Below are 15,728 nucleotides of genomic sequence, written 5' to 3' on the forward strand. Positions count from 1 at the left end.
ATTGAGCTGGCTGACTCATGTACCACATAACAGACATGTAAGCAAAATTAAAGCTCATGGGATTAAAGGGATGGTGGCAGCATGGTTACAAAATTGGCTACAGGACAGAGAGCAGTGGTGACAGTTGTTTTTCAGAATGGAAGGAAGTATACAGGGGTCGGTATTAGGATCATTGCTTTTTATGATATATATATTAATGACCTAGACTTATATATACAGGGTATCGTTTCAAAGTTTGCAGATGACATGAAACTCAGAAATGTAGTAAACAATGTGGAGGATATTAACAGACTTCAAGAGGACATAGACTGGTGAAATGGGCAGAGATGTGGCAGATGAAATTTAATGCAGAGAAGTGTGAAGTGATACATTTTGGTAGGAAGAATTCTGAGGTGAGGTTATACAAACTAAATGGTACAATTTTAAAGGGGGCACAGGAACAGAGAGACCTGGGTTGTATGTACACAAATCTTCGGTGGCAGGACAAGTTGAGAAGGCTGTTTTTTTAAACAAAAAGCATATGACATCTTGGGTTTTATTAATAGAGGCATTAAATGCAAAAACAAGGAAGTTATGCTAAACCTCTAAAACACTGGTTAGGCCTCAGCTGGAGTATTATGTTCAATTCTGGGCACCACACTTTGGGAATGATGTCAAGGCTTTAGAGAGGGTGGAGAAGAGATTTACTAAAATGGTACCAGGGATGAGGGACTTCAGTTTTGTGGAGAGACTGGAGAAGCTGGGGTTGTTCTCCTTAAAGCAGAGAAGGATAAGAGGAGATTTGATAGAGGTGTTCAAAATCATGAAGGGTTTTGATGGAGTAAATTAGGAGAAACTGTTTCCAGTGGCAGAAGAGTCTGTAATCAGTGGACCCAGATTTAAGGTGATTGGCAAAAGAACCAGAGGTGACATGAAACTTTTTTTTTTAAGAGTTGTAATGATCTGGCGTGTACTGCCTGAAAGGGTGGTGGAAGCAGATTCAATAATATATTTCAAAAGGGAATTGGATAAATACTCAAAGGGGGGAAAAAATTTACAGGGCTATGGGGAAAGAGCAGGGGAGTGGGACTAATTGGATAGCTCTTTCAAAGAGCTGGCACAGGCATGATGGGCCAAATGGCCGCCTTCTGTGCTGTAACATACTATGATACTATGTTTGTTGATATAAGCAGATACTGGAAAAGTTTTTTTTCTATTCATTTTTTGAGCAGATTGCAAGATGCAATGTAATGTGGAAGGTGTGCTCATGGAACAGCATTGGTAGTTTTGCAGTGAATTCTGAGCCTAAGTTATATAACCATATTGGCTGATGTGAAAGTGGTTAGCAGTATACAAGAGAGGTATAATAAAAATAGAAACTTGTATTACTGTGCTTGTTTAAATTCTGATTTAGCCAGTCTGCGGCTGCTGTGGTTATGGTTATGTCACAAAATTGCCGACCTGATGATAGTGGGATGTGTGAATGCAGAAGGCTAGCTTTTATCTGCTGTTTAATTAAGATGCTGGGCTAAAGTATGAATTTATGCACGGTACATGAGATGATGGCTGAAACTGGCTTTCATTTAGTGCATGAGTCAGCTCCCTTTTTAGACTAAACCTGTCTTTTTTTTTTCCTGGTAGCAGAATTATGTAGTTTTTCGAGCCTGACTTTTTAATTCATTCTCAGGATGTGGGCGTCACTGGCAAGGCCAGCATTTATTAATGCCAATCTCCCAGAATTTGAACTAAACAAGTACCATTGTAAAAGCAGCATTATAACTGAATATTTTGTAATATGTTTTAGATGGTTTTGCATCATTGTTGCATGTTGAAGTAATATTGTTCCTTTTGATTTGCAATGTGGCATTCTAACAAATTTGGGCTCTTGTAAACTGGAAGCTTTTTACTGCTGATGGAGCTGATACCTGGAGAGAGAGTTCATCTGAACAGTCCTTTTTGGAGGAAGGGGGACTTTTTCACTTGCACAGTAATTTGACAGTGCCAAGCTGAAAGAGAAAACTTGGTTTGCAACAATTAATCTAGAAGCTTTGCCCAGCAGAACTCAGTGATTGTCTTCTAATCTTCTGAAGACTATTTTCCAAGTTCTGCTGATGAGAAGGGTAAACTGAACCCTTGTGGAGTGTTACACAAACTTTTGTATGTGCTTATCCTATTTTGTAGTATAGGCATTGTACATCACTGTTAACTAATTTGCCGACAAATATTCCAATAATTTTAGTCTACAGTAGTCTGGTGCTGTGATATTTCTGCTTTCCACCTGGATTGATTAGTAGCAATTCTAAGTACATTCTAACACAACGCAACTTCATAGAATGGTTACAGCACAGAGTAGGCGTTCGAGCCCGTGCTGTCTTTGTAAGAGCAATCCAGTTGGTCCCATTCCTCTGCTCTTTCCCCAAAGCCCTGCAAAATGTTTTCCCTTCAAATATTTATCCAATTCCTTTTTGAAAACCACAATCCAATATTTCCACCACCCTTTCAGGCAACGCATTCCAGATCATAACTACTTGCTGCATAAAAAAGTTTATCCTCATGTCGCTTTTGGTTCTTTTGCCAATCACCTTAAAATTTTACTGCTGTTGGATTAATTCTGTAGACAGTGTCTGCCTCTGTGAGGCCAAATCTGGTAAGAAGCATACATCCTGTTCGTAGGGACCAGGTTTGCTCATGTTAAGCACTATACAAACATTGAAAAAGAAAAGTTCTTTTAAAACAAGGGCTGTAAAAGAGAGGAAAAAATAATAGGCTCAAGTAACATAAGAATTTGTTTACAACTTATTTAAGGCAATTTCTAGTTTTGTAATAATTCAGTTTTTTGATTTGCAGCCTCCTCTTTGTTCAGAAATGTCTAATGATGCTCTTAAGATCTCAAATGTGAATATTCTGGATGATGTTCACATATCCTCAAGTTCTTTCCTGGATGCAACGTTGAATGTTACACAGGCCTTGCAGCCGAACACCCTCTTTTTCCAGGAAATAAAACCTGAGGTGTCCTCTGTCTTCATTACATCAAATATCCAGAGTGACACATTTAAACACAGACTTCAGATGTGCCTTAGTTCACCTGAGGTAAGGAAGCAAAGATGTTTCCAAAGATCATGTGCAGTAACATCTCTTAATTGCAATAAAGAAATATTCTTCACTAACATGATGGTTTTTTTGGGTGAAAATAAATTCACATCTAATCTGTGGTAAAGTAAAAGATGCAGTTTATTAAAACAGAGCTCTGGGAGAAGGGTCTCTGACCCCACGGTCTGTGCGAGCACCTTCTCCCCGATCAACAAAATTCACAAGCTTATATACAGTACAAGACTGGAGCACACCGATAGCCGTTACTATATTACTTATTCCTTAGCCAATCTGGCTCCGTGGCAACATTCAAAAACAACCTAATTATAACTTTACATAGTAACCGGAGTAGGCCATTTAGCCCCTCGTGCCTGCTCCGCCATTTGATAAGATCATGGCTGATCTGTGATCTAACTCCATATACCTGCCTTTGGCCCATATCCCTTAATACCTTTGTTTGCCAAAAAGCTATCTATCTCAGATTTAAATTTAGCAATTGAGCTAGTATCAATTGCCGTTTACGGAAGAGTTCCAAACTTCTACAACCCTTTGTGTGTAGAAATGTTTTCTAATCTCGCTCCTGAAAGGTCTGGCTCTATAATTTTTAGACTGTGCCCCCCCCCCACCGATTCCTAAAATCCCCAACCAGCAGAAATAGTTTCTCTCTATCCACCCTATCTGTTCCCCTTAATATCTTATAAACTTCGATCAGATCACCCCTTAACCTTCGAAACTCTAGAGAATACAACCCCAATTTCTGTAATCTCTCCTCGTAACTTAACCGTTGAAGTCCGGGTATCATTCTAGTAAACCTACGCTGCACTCCCTCCAAGGCTAATATGTCCTTCCGAAGGTGCGGTGCCCAGAAATGCTCACAGTACTCCAGGTGCGGTCTAACCAGGGTTTTGTATAGCTGCAGCATAACTTCTGCCCCCTTGTACTCCAGTCCTCTAGATATAAAGGCCAACATTCCATTTGCCGCCTTGATTATTTTCTGCACCTGTTCATGACACTTCAATGATCTATGTACCTGTACCCCTATGTCCCTTTGGACATCCACTGTTTTTAACTTTTTACCATTTAGAAAGTACCCTGTTCTATCCTTTTTTGATCCAAAGTGGATGACCTCACATTTGTCTACATTGAATTCCATTTGCCACAGTTTTGCCTATTCACCTAATCTATCAATATCTCTTTGTAATTTTATGTTTTCATCTACACTGCTTACAATGCCACCAATCTTTGTGTCATCGGCAAACTTAGATATGAGACTTTCTATGCCTTCATCTGAGTCGTTAATAAATATTGTGAATAATTGAGGCCCCAAGACAGATCCCTGCGAGACTCCACTAGTCACATCCTGCCAATGTGAGTCCCTACTCTCTGTCGCCTTTCGCTCAGCCAACTTCCTAACCAAGTCCGTACTTTTCGCACGATTCCATGGGCTTCTATCTTAGCTAACAGTCTCTTATGTGGGACCTTATCAAATGCCTTCTGGAAGTCCATATAAATAACATCCATTGACATTCCCCTGTCCACTACTTTAGTCACCTCTTCAAAAAATTCAATCAGGTTTGTCAGGCACGACCTACCTTTCACAAATCCATCTGGCTCTCTCTGATTAACTGAAAATTCTCGGTGTTCAGTCACCCTATCCTTAATTATAGACTCCAGCATTTTCCACACAACAGATGTTAGGCTAACTGGTCTATAATTCCCCGGTTTCCCTCTCTCTCCTTTCTTAAAAAGCAGAGTGATATGTGCAATTTTCCAATCTAGAGGGACAGTTCCTGAATCTGGAGAACTTTGAAAGATTATAGTTAGGGCATCTGCAATGTGTTCACCTACTTCCTTTAAAACACTGGGATGGAAACCATCTGGTCCTGGGGATTTGTCACTCTTTAGTGCTATTATTTTCTTCATTACTGTTGCTTTACTTATGTTAATTTTATCAAGTCCCTGTCCCCGATTCAATATAAGTTTTCTTGGGATTTCCGGCATGCTATCCTCTTTTTCGACTGTAAATACTGACGCAAAGTAATTGTTCAACATGTCCGCCATTTCCCCATTGTCAATGACAATATGCCCACTTTCAGTTTTTAAGGGGCCAACACTGATCCTGACCACCCTCTTTTTTCCTAATATAACTATAAAAGTTCTTCGTATTGGTTTTGATATCCCTTGCGGGTTTCTTTTCATATTCTCTTTTTGTAGCCCTTACTATCTGTTTTGTGACCCTTTGTTGATCTTTGTATCTTTCCCATTCGCCAGGATCTGTGCCATTTTTTGCCTTTTTGTATGCCCTTTCCTTATGTCTTATACTGTCCCTTACCTCTTCAGTCGTCCATGGCTGTTTTTTTTGGCAAGTAGAGTTCTTGCCCCTTGGGTATAAACCGATTCTGTATCACATTAAATGTTTCTTTAAACATTTCCCACTGATCATCTGTCGTTTTACCCATTAACAGATTTTCCCAGTTTACTGTGGACAGTCTCTGTCTCATCCCATTGAAGTCGGCCTTGCCCAAGTCTAGAATCTTAGCAACTGATTCACTTTTTTCCCTTTCAAACACTACATTGAACTCGATCATGTTATCACTATTGGATAGATGTTCATGCACAGTTAAGCCGTTAACTAAATCTGGTTCATTACTCATTACTAAATCTAGTATGGCTTGCCCCCTTGTTGCCTCTAGGACATACTGCTGCAGAAAACTATCCCGGACACACTCAAGAAATTCACTACCTTTCTGAGTTGCTAGTCTGCTTTCCCCAATCTATGTGAAGGTTAAAGTCCCCCATTAAGACCACTATGCCTTTCTTCCACGCTTGTCCAATCTCTGCATTTATACAATCTAGCACTTCAGAGCTGCTGCCAGGGGTCCTATACACAACTCCCACTATAGTCTTAGATCCTTTCCTATTTCTCAATTCAACCCATAAGGTCTCTGTTGGCTGCTTACCTCTCGTTATATCCCCCTTTATCATTGAAGTGATTTCATCTCTAATCATTAAGGCTACTCCTCCCCCTCTTCCATTTTTCCTATCTCTCCTGTAGACCTTATAACCTGGTATGTTTAGTTCCCAATCCTGACCATCCTGTAGCCAAGTCTCAGTAATAGCTATCATGTCATACCCTCCCATTTGAATTTGAACCTGTAGTTCATTTAATTTATTCCTTATACTCCATGCATTTGTATATAGAACTCTTAGTTGGGCCACACACCCTAGCCTGACCTTCAGCTTTGGTGGGTTAATCGCCTTACGCCTTCTAGTTTTTACTTTATCTGTCGTGCCTAAAGTACACTTTCTTTCCGCTGCTCTACGCTTTTCCCTTTCACTTGTTCTTGAACAACTGTTTGTACTATTTGTATTGTAAATTTCCCCTGGGTCTTCCCCTCTCTTTCCTGCTCTCAACTTTATTCCCTTCTGACTCCTCGCTCGGGTTCCAATCCCCCTGCCACTCTAGTTTAAATCTTCCCCAACAGCACTAACAAACACCCCCGCGAGGACGTTAGTCCTGGTCCTGCTAGGGTGTAACCCGTCCCGCTTGTACAGGTCCCACCTTCCCCAGAACCGGTCCCAATGTCCCAGGAATCTAAATCCCTCCCTCCTACACCATCCCTGCAGCCACGCATTCATCCTGTCTATTCTCCTGTTCCTATACTCACTAGCACGTGGCACTGGTAGTAATCCTGAGATCACTACCTTTGAAGTCCTGCTTTTTAATTTATCTCCTAACTCCTTAAATTCACCTTGCAGGTCCTCATCCCTTTTTTCACATAAGTCGTTGGTACCGATATGGACCACGACTACTGGCTGTTCACCCTCCCCCCTCCAGAATGCCCTGCAGCCGCTCCGTGACATCCTTGACCCTAGCACCAGGGAGGCAACATACCATCCTGGAGTCATGTTTGCGGCCGCAGAAACGCCTATCTGTTCCCCTTACAATTGAATCCCCTATCACTATAGCCCTGCCACTCTTCTTCCTCTCCTCCTGTGCAGCAGAGCCACCCGTGGTGCCCCGAACCTGGCTCTTGCTGCTTTCCCCTGATAAGCCATCTCCCCCAACAGTATCCAAAGCAGAATATCTGTTTGAGAGGGAGATGGCCCCAGGGGACTCCTGCTCTACCTGCCTAGTCCTTTTACTCTGCCTGGCGGTCACCCATTTCCTTTCACCCATTTCCTTTACATTGTTAGCTAAGCCTCTTCTTTTAGTTCTGTCTTTTATCTAAGTTTGTCCAGTTATCTGGACAGTAGGGTCCATTTCTGCTGTATCGTGGCTTTGGCCGATCTGAGTCAGTGACTCGTGATTGGACATGGCTCAAAGGTTAATCAAATGTACCCTGCATACACCCGTGTGACAGTTGCTACTTCGTAACCCGATTGTGCTGCAAATTTTAACAGTTATTGCAGCTTCTCATATCTCCACATGCTTAATCACTTTTGTAGTTCAGTTTCTGACCATATGTTCCATTTGTGTTTTTTTTTAAAACTAGTCTCAACTGAAACTAGGTTGTCATGCTGTGTCGCTCGACTGCAACATTCAGCTGGTTCAAATCCCAACCCTTCAGTTTCAAAATTTTGGGTGGTGGGAGGATGGTACTTTTGATGCCTTTTTTACGTTCCTTTTTTTACCCTAGGCAATACGAAGCAAGTATGTACCATCGGGTACAGGATGCTGTTTATATACTCCAACTACTAGGCACCATCAGGTATGCTGATTTAAATTTGTGCTGTGAATGTTATAAACCTCTGTATGGTGTTCTATATGTTGCAATATCTTACTTTTTAAAAAAAAAATTCATATTGGAGAATAACCAGAAAAAACAAGGACCAATGATTAATTGTACCCGTTTATGGTGTTTTCTTTTTAATGTTCACTTTTCTTGTGTTCACAGCAAAGTGCAGTTCATTTAAGACATTTTTATCACTTTCTACGCACTAAAGAAATCTTTGCAGAAGCCATCTCACAATTTTCCACAATATATTAGCCGTTCTCAAATTTCATATGAAAAAGTATATAATCTATAATAAAAAGATTTAACAGATTGAAACTAGATGGGGATTGCTTCCAACATAGTTTATGTTAGATTATGAACGTTACAGCAATAGTACAATGTTGTGACAGAATTGAGTATTAAAGAGAAGCTAACAAGACAAACAGCTAAGTATCTCGGTCACTCCACTGTGAATTTCCCCTGGTAGAGAGGCAAAGCACCTAAAGTTTCCCTGGCCTTGGGAAAAGCTGTGAAAAAAGATTCCATTCTTAAACGTCAAGGCCTATTGCCAAATAGGCTACCAGGAGTGGGCCTTTAATCTCTTATCTATTCAGAATACGACAACTCTGAAGGATGAATATTAGCATAGAAACGGTGTGCTCCTGATTAATGTTGCCCATTATATGTAACAGTTGGCTATCAGAATGTCTCATCCATTCTGATGTTTCTATAAGATGTAGGGCAAAATGGGATTCAGCAGTTCTCTGTGCTCTTAATACTCCAAGTAGTAAGTTAGGAGAGAGTTAATCTCGTAGCGCTTGTGCAGAGTAGAAAGATCTCATTAGGTGCACCTTGGGATCCAATTGCTGGATTCACTCATCCATCTATCTTTCTGGATGCAAGGGCTTCCCTGTTCAAGGCAATAATACTGCTACATAGCTTTGGCACTTCCTCATACATTCCATTATCTTCTAGAAACTAGAATTAAATACTGCCAATCTTAAAATGTTAGATTTTATAAGTAGGGGCATATAGTAAGAGTAAAAAATGATTTTATATAAAACATTCTTTGGTTAGAGTACTGTGTACAGTTTTGGATTCCCCCATTAAATAAAGGACATTCAGGATACGTTCACCAAGCTGATAAGGATGGGAAATAATAATTGAGGAGAAACTTGAAATCTGGGACTATTTCCACTGCAGCAGGGAAGGCCAAGAGGAAATTTAATAGGGGTTTTTAATATTATGAAGAGCTTTGATAAAGTGAATATATAAGATTACATTTTCTACAGGAGTCAGTGATAATTTTAAATTTATCATTTAAATTTACAACTCATCACAGTAGGGAGAGAGGTTAGGAAAAACTCCTTTACACAGAGGGTTGTAGAATACGGAATGATTTGTCACAGGGACTGGTTGAGGCAGAGACTGTCATACTTTTAAGGAGAAATTGGATAAATGCTTGAAGCAAAGAAAGATACAAGGCTATGGGGAGAGAGCAGCGAGTGGAATTAATTTTGGAGTGCTCTTGCTAGGACCCAGCGCAGACGAAGTGGGCATAAGAACATAAGAAATAGGAGCAGGAGTAGGCCACACGGCCCCTCGAGCCTGCTCCGCCATTCAATCAGATAATGGCTGATCTTCGACCTCAACTCCACTTTCCTGCCCTTGATTCCCCTAGAGTCCAGAAATCTGTCTATCTCAGCCTTGAATATATTCAATGACTCTGGGGTAAAGAATTCCAAAGATTCACAACCCTCTGAGTGAAGAAATTCCTCCTCATCTCAGTCTTGAATGGCTGACCCCTTATCCTGCTACTCTGCCCCCTAGTTCTAGACTCTCCAGCCATGGGAAACGACCTCTCAGCATCTACCCTGTCAAGCCCCCTCATAATCTTGTGTTTCAATGAGATCACCTCTCATTCTTCTAAACTCGAGAAAGTATAGGCCCATTCTACTCAACCTCTCTTCGTAGGACAACCCTCTCATCCCAGGAATTAATCTAGCAGAACAGATTAATTCCATGCTGTAAACCTCTATGGTTCTATCTGCTTAACCTCCTTGGGAGTATATCATGGTCTTTATATATACAGAAAAATCTTTACTGCCAATACATAGTGTGAAACTCAGTAATATCATGCAACTTTTTCAAATGGTGCAATTTTATTGTATTATGTGGAGCATTCTGGATGTTCTGATTTTCTGTCAGCTGAACTGACATTGTTTGAATCAGTACATTTTATTTATATACTGCAAAATGCTTATTCTGAAATTTCTAATTTTATGAATTTGACCTATTTTTTAAGATGTGCACAGCATGTGTTTATTAATAACTTGTCTACTGAGTGAATATGTAATAGACACTTCATGAAATGAATAGTATTGATGATCTGAAGAAACTTATTTTTTAAAAAATGTATATTGGCATGGGGCATGGTGAAAACAGTGTCAGCATCCCAACCAGATAGTAGTGAGTTCAATAGTGTCTCAGTTGAAATTACTGTTTCATGTTATCTTCCAAGTTGAGTTGCTGATGTACTCTCACTCTGGAATGACCATCACCACGTTCTTTTCTGACTGAGTTCATTTGGATTTAGTTTGAATACTTGAACATGTTGTCAATCTAAAAAAATTTCTGCTTGCAGATTCAAGCAATGATGTTCCCTGGAGTTACAATTAATAGAATAGAAGGTATTTTGGAAGGGCAATTCTATATGGAAGCATTGAAGGAAATACGCTTCCACTTGTCATCCAAATTTTTTCCACCTGCACATCTTCTGCAGTCTCTTTTGCAACAGATTCTGGAGGTGAGTTGAAAAGCTTCAGTGCTTAATTAAATTTCTTCATCTCTAACTGTTATTTTTTTCTTTTGGTGGGGAATGTATAACCAGTTTCAACTAGCTTCGAGTTGTGGGTGCCACCAGCATGTGAAAGTTTTGCACAGCTGAATGGCTATTACACATGAGCCATTTCAAAAATAAAGACATATTTGTTCTTTTCACTTAACTGTCTCCAATTGCCTATCCCAGTTTTAACAGAATGCAGAAAGACTTGCAGATAACTCTTGCTTTTGGGCATCAAAGTCAGACAGAAAAAAAATTAGCTCTTCAGATGGATTTAAAAGATGACATGGTACTATTCGAAGAAAGCTGGGAGCTCTGCTGGTATTCAGGGCAATGTTCCTCCTTCAACCAAAACCATGAAAAGCAGAGTAGTTGGTCATTCAATTATTTTTTGCTGTTTGTAGGACTTTGCTATGTGCATATTAGTTCCTGCATTTGCCTATGTAACAGCCACTGTGCCTCAAAGTAATTCATTGGTTGTGAAGAGCTTTATAATGTCTTGAGGATATAATGAGGCATTGTATTCTTTCTTTCTATTAGTGGAAAAATGACTTTTTATAGTATAATGTGTGTATGAGAGATTATCATAGAATAGAATCATAGAATGGTTACAGCACGGAAAGAGGCCATTGGGTCCATCGAGTCCATGTCAGCTCTCCAAGAGCAATCCAGCTAGTCCTACTCCCCCACCCTTTCCCCGTAGCCCTGCAAATTTTTTCCCTTCAAGTACTTATCCAATTCCCTTTTGAAAGCCACGATTGAATCTGCCTCCACCACCCCCTCAGGCAGTGCATTCCAGATCATAACCACTCGCTGTGTAAAAAAAAGTTTTTCCTCATGTCACCTTTGGTTCATTTGCCGATTACCTTAAAACTATGTCCTCTGGTTCTTAACCCTTCTGCCAATGGGAACAGTTTCTCTCTATCTACTCTGTCTAGACCCTTCATGATTTTGAATACCTCTATCAAATCTGCTCTCAACCTTCTCTGCTCTAAGGAGAACAACCCTTCTCCAGTCTATCCATGTAACTAAAGTCCTTCATCCCTGGAACCATTCTGATAAATCTCTTCTGCGCCCTCCAAGGCCTTCACATCCTTCCTAAAGTGCAGTACCCAGAATTGGACACAATACTCCAGTTGTGGCCGAACCAGTGTTTTATAAAGGTTCATCATAACTTCCTTGCTTTTGTACTGTATGCCTCCAGTCTGAAAAACAAACGTTCACCACTACTGTTTCCTGTCACTTAGCCAATTTCATATCCGTGCTGCCATTGCCCCTTTTATTCCATGGGCTTCAACTTTGACGACAAGCCTATTATGCGGCATTTATCAAACGCCTTCTGGATGTCCATATACACTACATCAACCGCATTGCCCTCATCGACCCTCTCTTACCTCATCAAAGAACTCAATCAAGTTAGTTAAACACGATTTGCCTTTAACAAATCCATGCTGGCTTCCCTTAATTAATCCACACTTGTCCAAGTGACTTAATTTTGTCCCAATTATCATTTCTAAAAGTTTCTCCACCACTGAGGTTAAACTGACTGGCCTATAGTTGCTGGGTTTATCCTTGCACCCTTTTTGGAAGAAGGGTGTAAAATTTGCAATTCTCCAGTCCTCTGGCACCACCCCTGTATCTAAGGATGATTGGAAGATTATGGCCAGTACCTCTGCAATTTCCACCCTTACTTCCCTCAGCAACCTAGGATGCATCCCATCTGGACTGGGAGTGACTTATCTACTTTAACTACAGCCAGCCTTTCTAGTACCTCCTCTTTATCAAATTTTAGCCCATCCAGTATCTCAACTACCCAGATTAGGTGATACTGTGGCTCTATCTCTTAGGGGCTCTGTTCAAATCCAGATTATACTGTTGGGCTGCAAGTTTGCTGTATTCTTGAGATGCAGCAATGCTAACAAAGCTGCATTTATTGTCCCTCCATAGCTTTCCTGGCCAGCCCTCCCACCTTGTACCCTCCGTAAACTTGAGTTCATCAAAAACTCTGCTGCCCGTACCCTAACTCACACCAAGTCCTGTTCACCCATCACCCCTTTGCTTACTGACCTACATTGGCTCCCAGTCTGGCAACACCTTGATTTAACATTCTCATCCTTGTTTTCAACCCTCTGATCTTGGCGCTCTTCCAATTCTGGCCTCTTGCACATCCCTAATTTTCTTTGCTCCACCATTAGCAGCTGTGCCTTCAGCTGCCTAGGCCCTAAGCTCTGGAATTCCCTCCCTTATCTATATCTATCAAGACCTACCTCATTGACCAAGCTTTTGGTCACCTGACCTAATATCTTTGTGGCTCGATGTAAAATTTTGTTTGATAATCACTCCCGTGAAGCTCCTTGGGATGTTTTACTACATTAAAGACGCTATATAAATGCAAGTTGTCATTAGTTGCCCTGAGAAGATGATAATCGGCCTTCTCCTTATGCTGATGCATCCATGGTGTTAAGTAGCAATGACAATGAAGGAATGGCAATATATGTCCAAGTCAGGATGCTGTGTGACTAGGAGGGGAACTTGGAGTTGATGGTGTTGCCATGTTCTTTCTTGACCCTCTTGATGGTAGGTGCTGGGAGGAGTTTTCGAAATAAGCTTGGTGAGTTGCTACAGTGAATCTGGTAGATAGTACATACTGCAGCCGCAGTGCACAAGTGGTGGAAGGAATGGATATTATGTTTAGTGGCAAAGGTGCTGATCAAGCTGCCTCCTTTACCCAGAATGCTGTCAAGCTTTGAGTGATACAGCTGTATCCATCCAAGTGAATGCTGAGAATTCCTTTATATTTGAGTCTTGCAAATGATGGAGAGTCTTTGAAAGCTCAAGAGGTGAGCCTGTCTTTGCAAAATACCATGCTCTGCCCTGCCCTGCTCTTCACGTTCTCCATAACATCACCCATCTCTGTCCATGGATCAGCCCATGTGCTGCTGAAACCCTCATCTAGGCTTTATCTCCACTTATCTATTCCAGTGCTCCAATAGCTAAATTCCCATCTTCCACCCTCATCCAAAACCCTGCTGCCCATATCCCAACTGGCGTCAAGTCCTACACATCCATCACCCCTGTGCTCGTTGATCCACATCAGCTCGCAGTCCACCAGTTACTCAATTTTTAAATTCTCATCCTCGTGTTCAAATCCCTTCATGGTCTCGCCCCTACCTATCTCTGTGACCTCCTCCAGCCCTACAACCCTCCAAGAACTTTGTTCCTCTAACTCTAACGTCTTGTGCATCCCTCACTTCCTTCGCCCCACCACTGGCGGCTGTGCTTTCAGCCGCCTAGGCCTAAGCTCTGGAATTCCCTCAAACATCTCCACCTCTCTCTCCTTAAAACCTACCTCTTTGACCAAGCTTTTAGTCACCCATCCTAATATCTTTCTTTAGCTCTGTGTCAGTTTTTGTCTGATTATGCTAAAAGGTGCTATATAAATGCAAGTTGTTGATATTATGGCTGGTCTAGTTGCGTTTCTGGTCATTGGTCTCCCATTCCCCGGGATGTTGATGATGGAGGAGTCAGTGATGCATTTGAAGGTTGGGAGAGGTGATTGGATTTTATCTTGGAGATGGTCATTGCGTGCCACTTACATGGCGCAAAAGCTACCTGCCACTTGTCCACCCCTGCCTGGATGTAGTGCTGGTGTTGCTGTGAACTGACATAGGCTGCTTCATTATCGGAGGAGTTGTGATTGGAGCTTAACACTAGAATAGTCAGTTGAGTATAAAGAGCGGCTAATTATTTGTAAAACAAAAATAAAAAAACTACAAATGCTGAAAATCTCAAATAAAACTCCTGTGAATACACCGCAGGTTAGTCAGCAAGAGAAAAGACATGTTATTGGCATTAATGGCCTGTCCTTTTCTCTTTACAAATATTAACTGACCTGCTATATACTTTTAGCATTTTCTGTCATTATTTGAAAAGTTTGACACTAAAGACTTGTATGGTCAAAAAAAATGATATACGTTCCATTCAAATGGTGTAATACTGCCAGGTATCCACTAAACAAAAGCCATTTTGTTTTCATGGTAGGGTAACGTAGACATGGGTTTCTTGCACGAGTTCATCAGCATTATGCAAACTCTAGTTCTTAATCATCCACCCTGGCAACAGTCTTCGATAGTGAGTTACTATATGGGGATTCTTCAGTGCTCCAATTGTGAGAAAGGAAGCTTGTTTCTTTTGGAGTCACTTGCAAGGTAAGAAAATTGTGACTGTGTAAATACCAGGATTGACAGTATTTTTCACATGATGACTACTGCACAATTTTCTTCATTTTAAGGCTGCTCCCTTAGCTTTGTTGAAAGATGTAGGTTCTCTTCAAGAACAAAAAAGTTCGTAACTGCTCTTAAACAACGCGCAACATTACAGGTTCAACACTGAAATGCTGGAAAAGTCTTGGTAGTAATACTTGCACTTGACTATCTGTTGGTAACTCCCGCCCCAGCAATATTTTTATGTATTTAATGTTCATATTATCACCGAAGTTTGTTAAAGTGACTTTACTTTGCTAGCGAAAGCTTTTTATGATTTCAACCTGTGTATGTTCAGCTCTTTTACGAAGTCCAATACCTAGAAGCCAGTTTTCTCCATTGTTGGTACTCAATTTCAATTAAGAATCTGTTTTAATAACTTACAAGATGTTAAAACTAATCAATCCTTTCTAATGGCTTTTTATTTAAAAAATTAGGTGAGAACCAATTAAGTCCAAATCATATTGGTTGTATATTCCACCCTTTGCCAGTGTTGAGGCTGAGCAGATTTAATAGAGATTTTAAAAATTATGAAGGGTTTTGATAGTGAATAGGGAGAGAGTATTTCATCTGCGTGAGGAGTCAGTGATTGAGGGGGTCATCAACTTAAAATTGTAACTAACAGCAAGGAAAGAAATTAGGAGAAATTTATTTATGCAGAGAGCTTTTTATTGGACCAATGCATCTGGTCAGAGAAAATTGGATAAATATCTGAAGCGCAGGAACCTCCAGGGTTATGGGGAGAGCACAGGGCATTGGTATTAGTTTGGGATTGTTCTATCAAAGAGCCTGTACAAACATGATTGGCTAAATGGCCTCATTCTCTGCTGTAAAGTA

General features: G+C 40.7%; 1 protein-coding gene across 2 annotated transcripts in view; it reads left to right on the forward strand.

Annotated features, from left to right (window-relative positions):
- The window catches only part of slf1 (SMC5-SMC6 complex localization factor 1), a 63,999-nt gene that overhangs the window by 24,687 nt on the left and 23,584 nt on the right, over window positions 1-15,728 (forward strand). For both annotated transcript variants that reach the window (XM_067982175.1, XM_067982176.1), the window contains 4 exons: window positions 2,827-3,069; window positions 7,710-7,781; window positions 10,432-10,593; window positions 14,671-14,837. In XM_067982175.1, the coding sequence (XP_067838276.1) occupies window positions 2,827-3,069; window positions 7,710-7,781; window positions 10,432-10,593; window positions 14,671-14,837 (644 nt within the window). The remainder of the gene's footprint in view (window positions 1-2,826; window positions 3,070-7,709; window positions 7,782-10,431; window positions 10,594-14,670; window positions 14,838-15,728) is intronic.

The sequence above is a fragment of the Heptranchias perlo genome, chromosome 4 (assembly GCF_035084215.1).
Source record: "Heptranchias perlo isolate sHepPer1 chromosome 4, sHepPer1.hap1, whole genome shotgun sequence".
NCBI lineage: Eukaryota > Metazoa > Chordata > Chondrichthyes > Hexanchiformes > Hexanchidae > Heptranchias > Heptranchias perlo.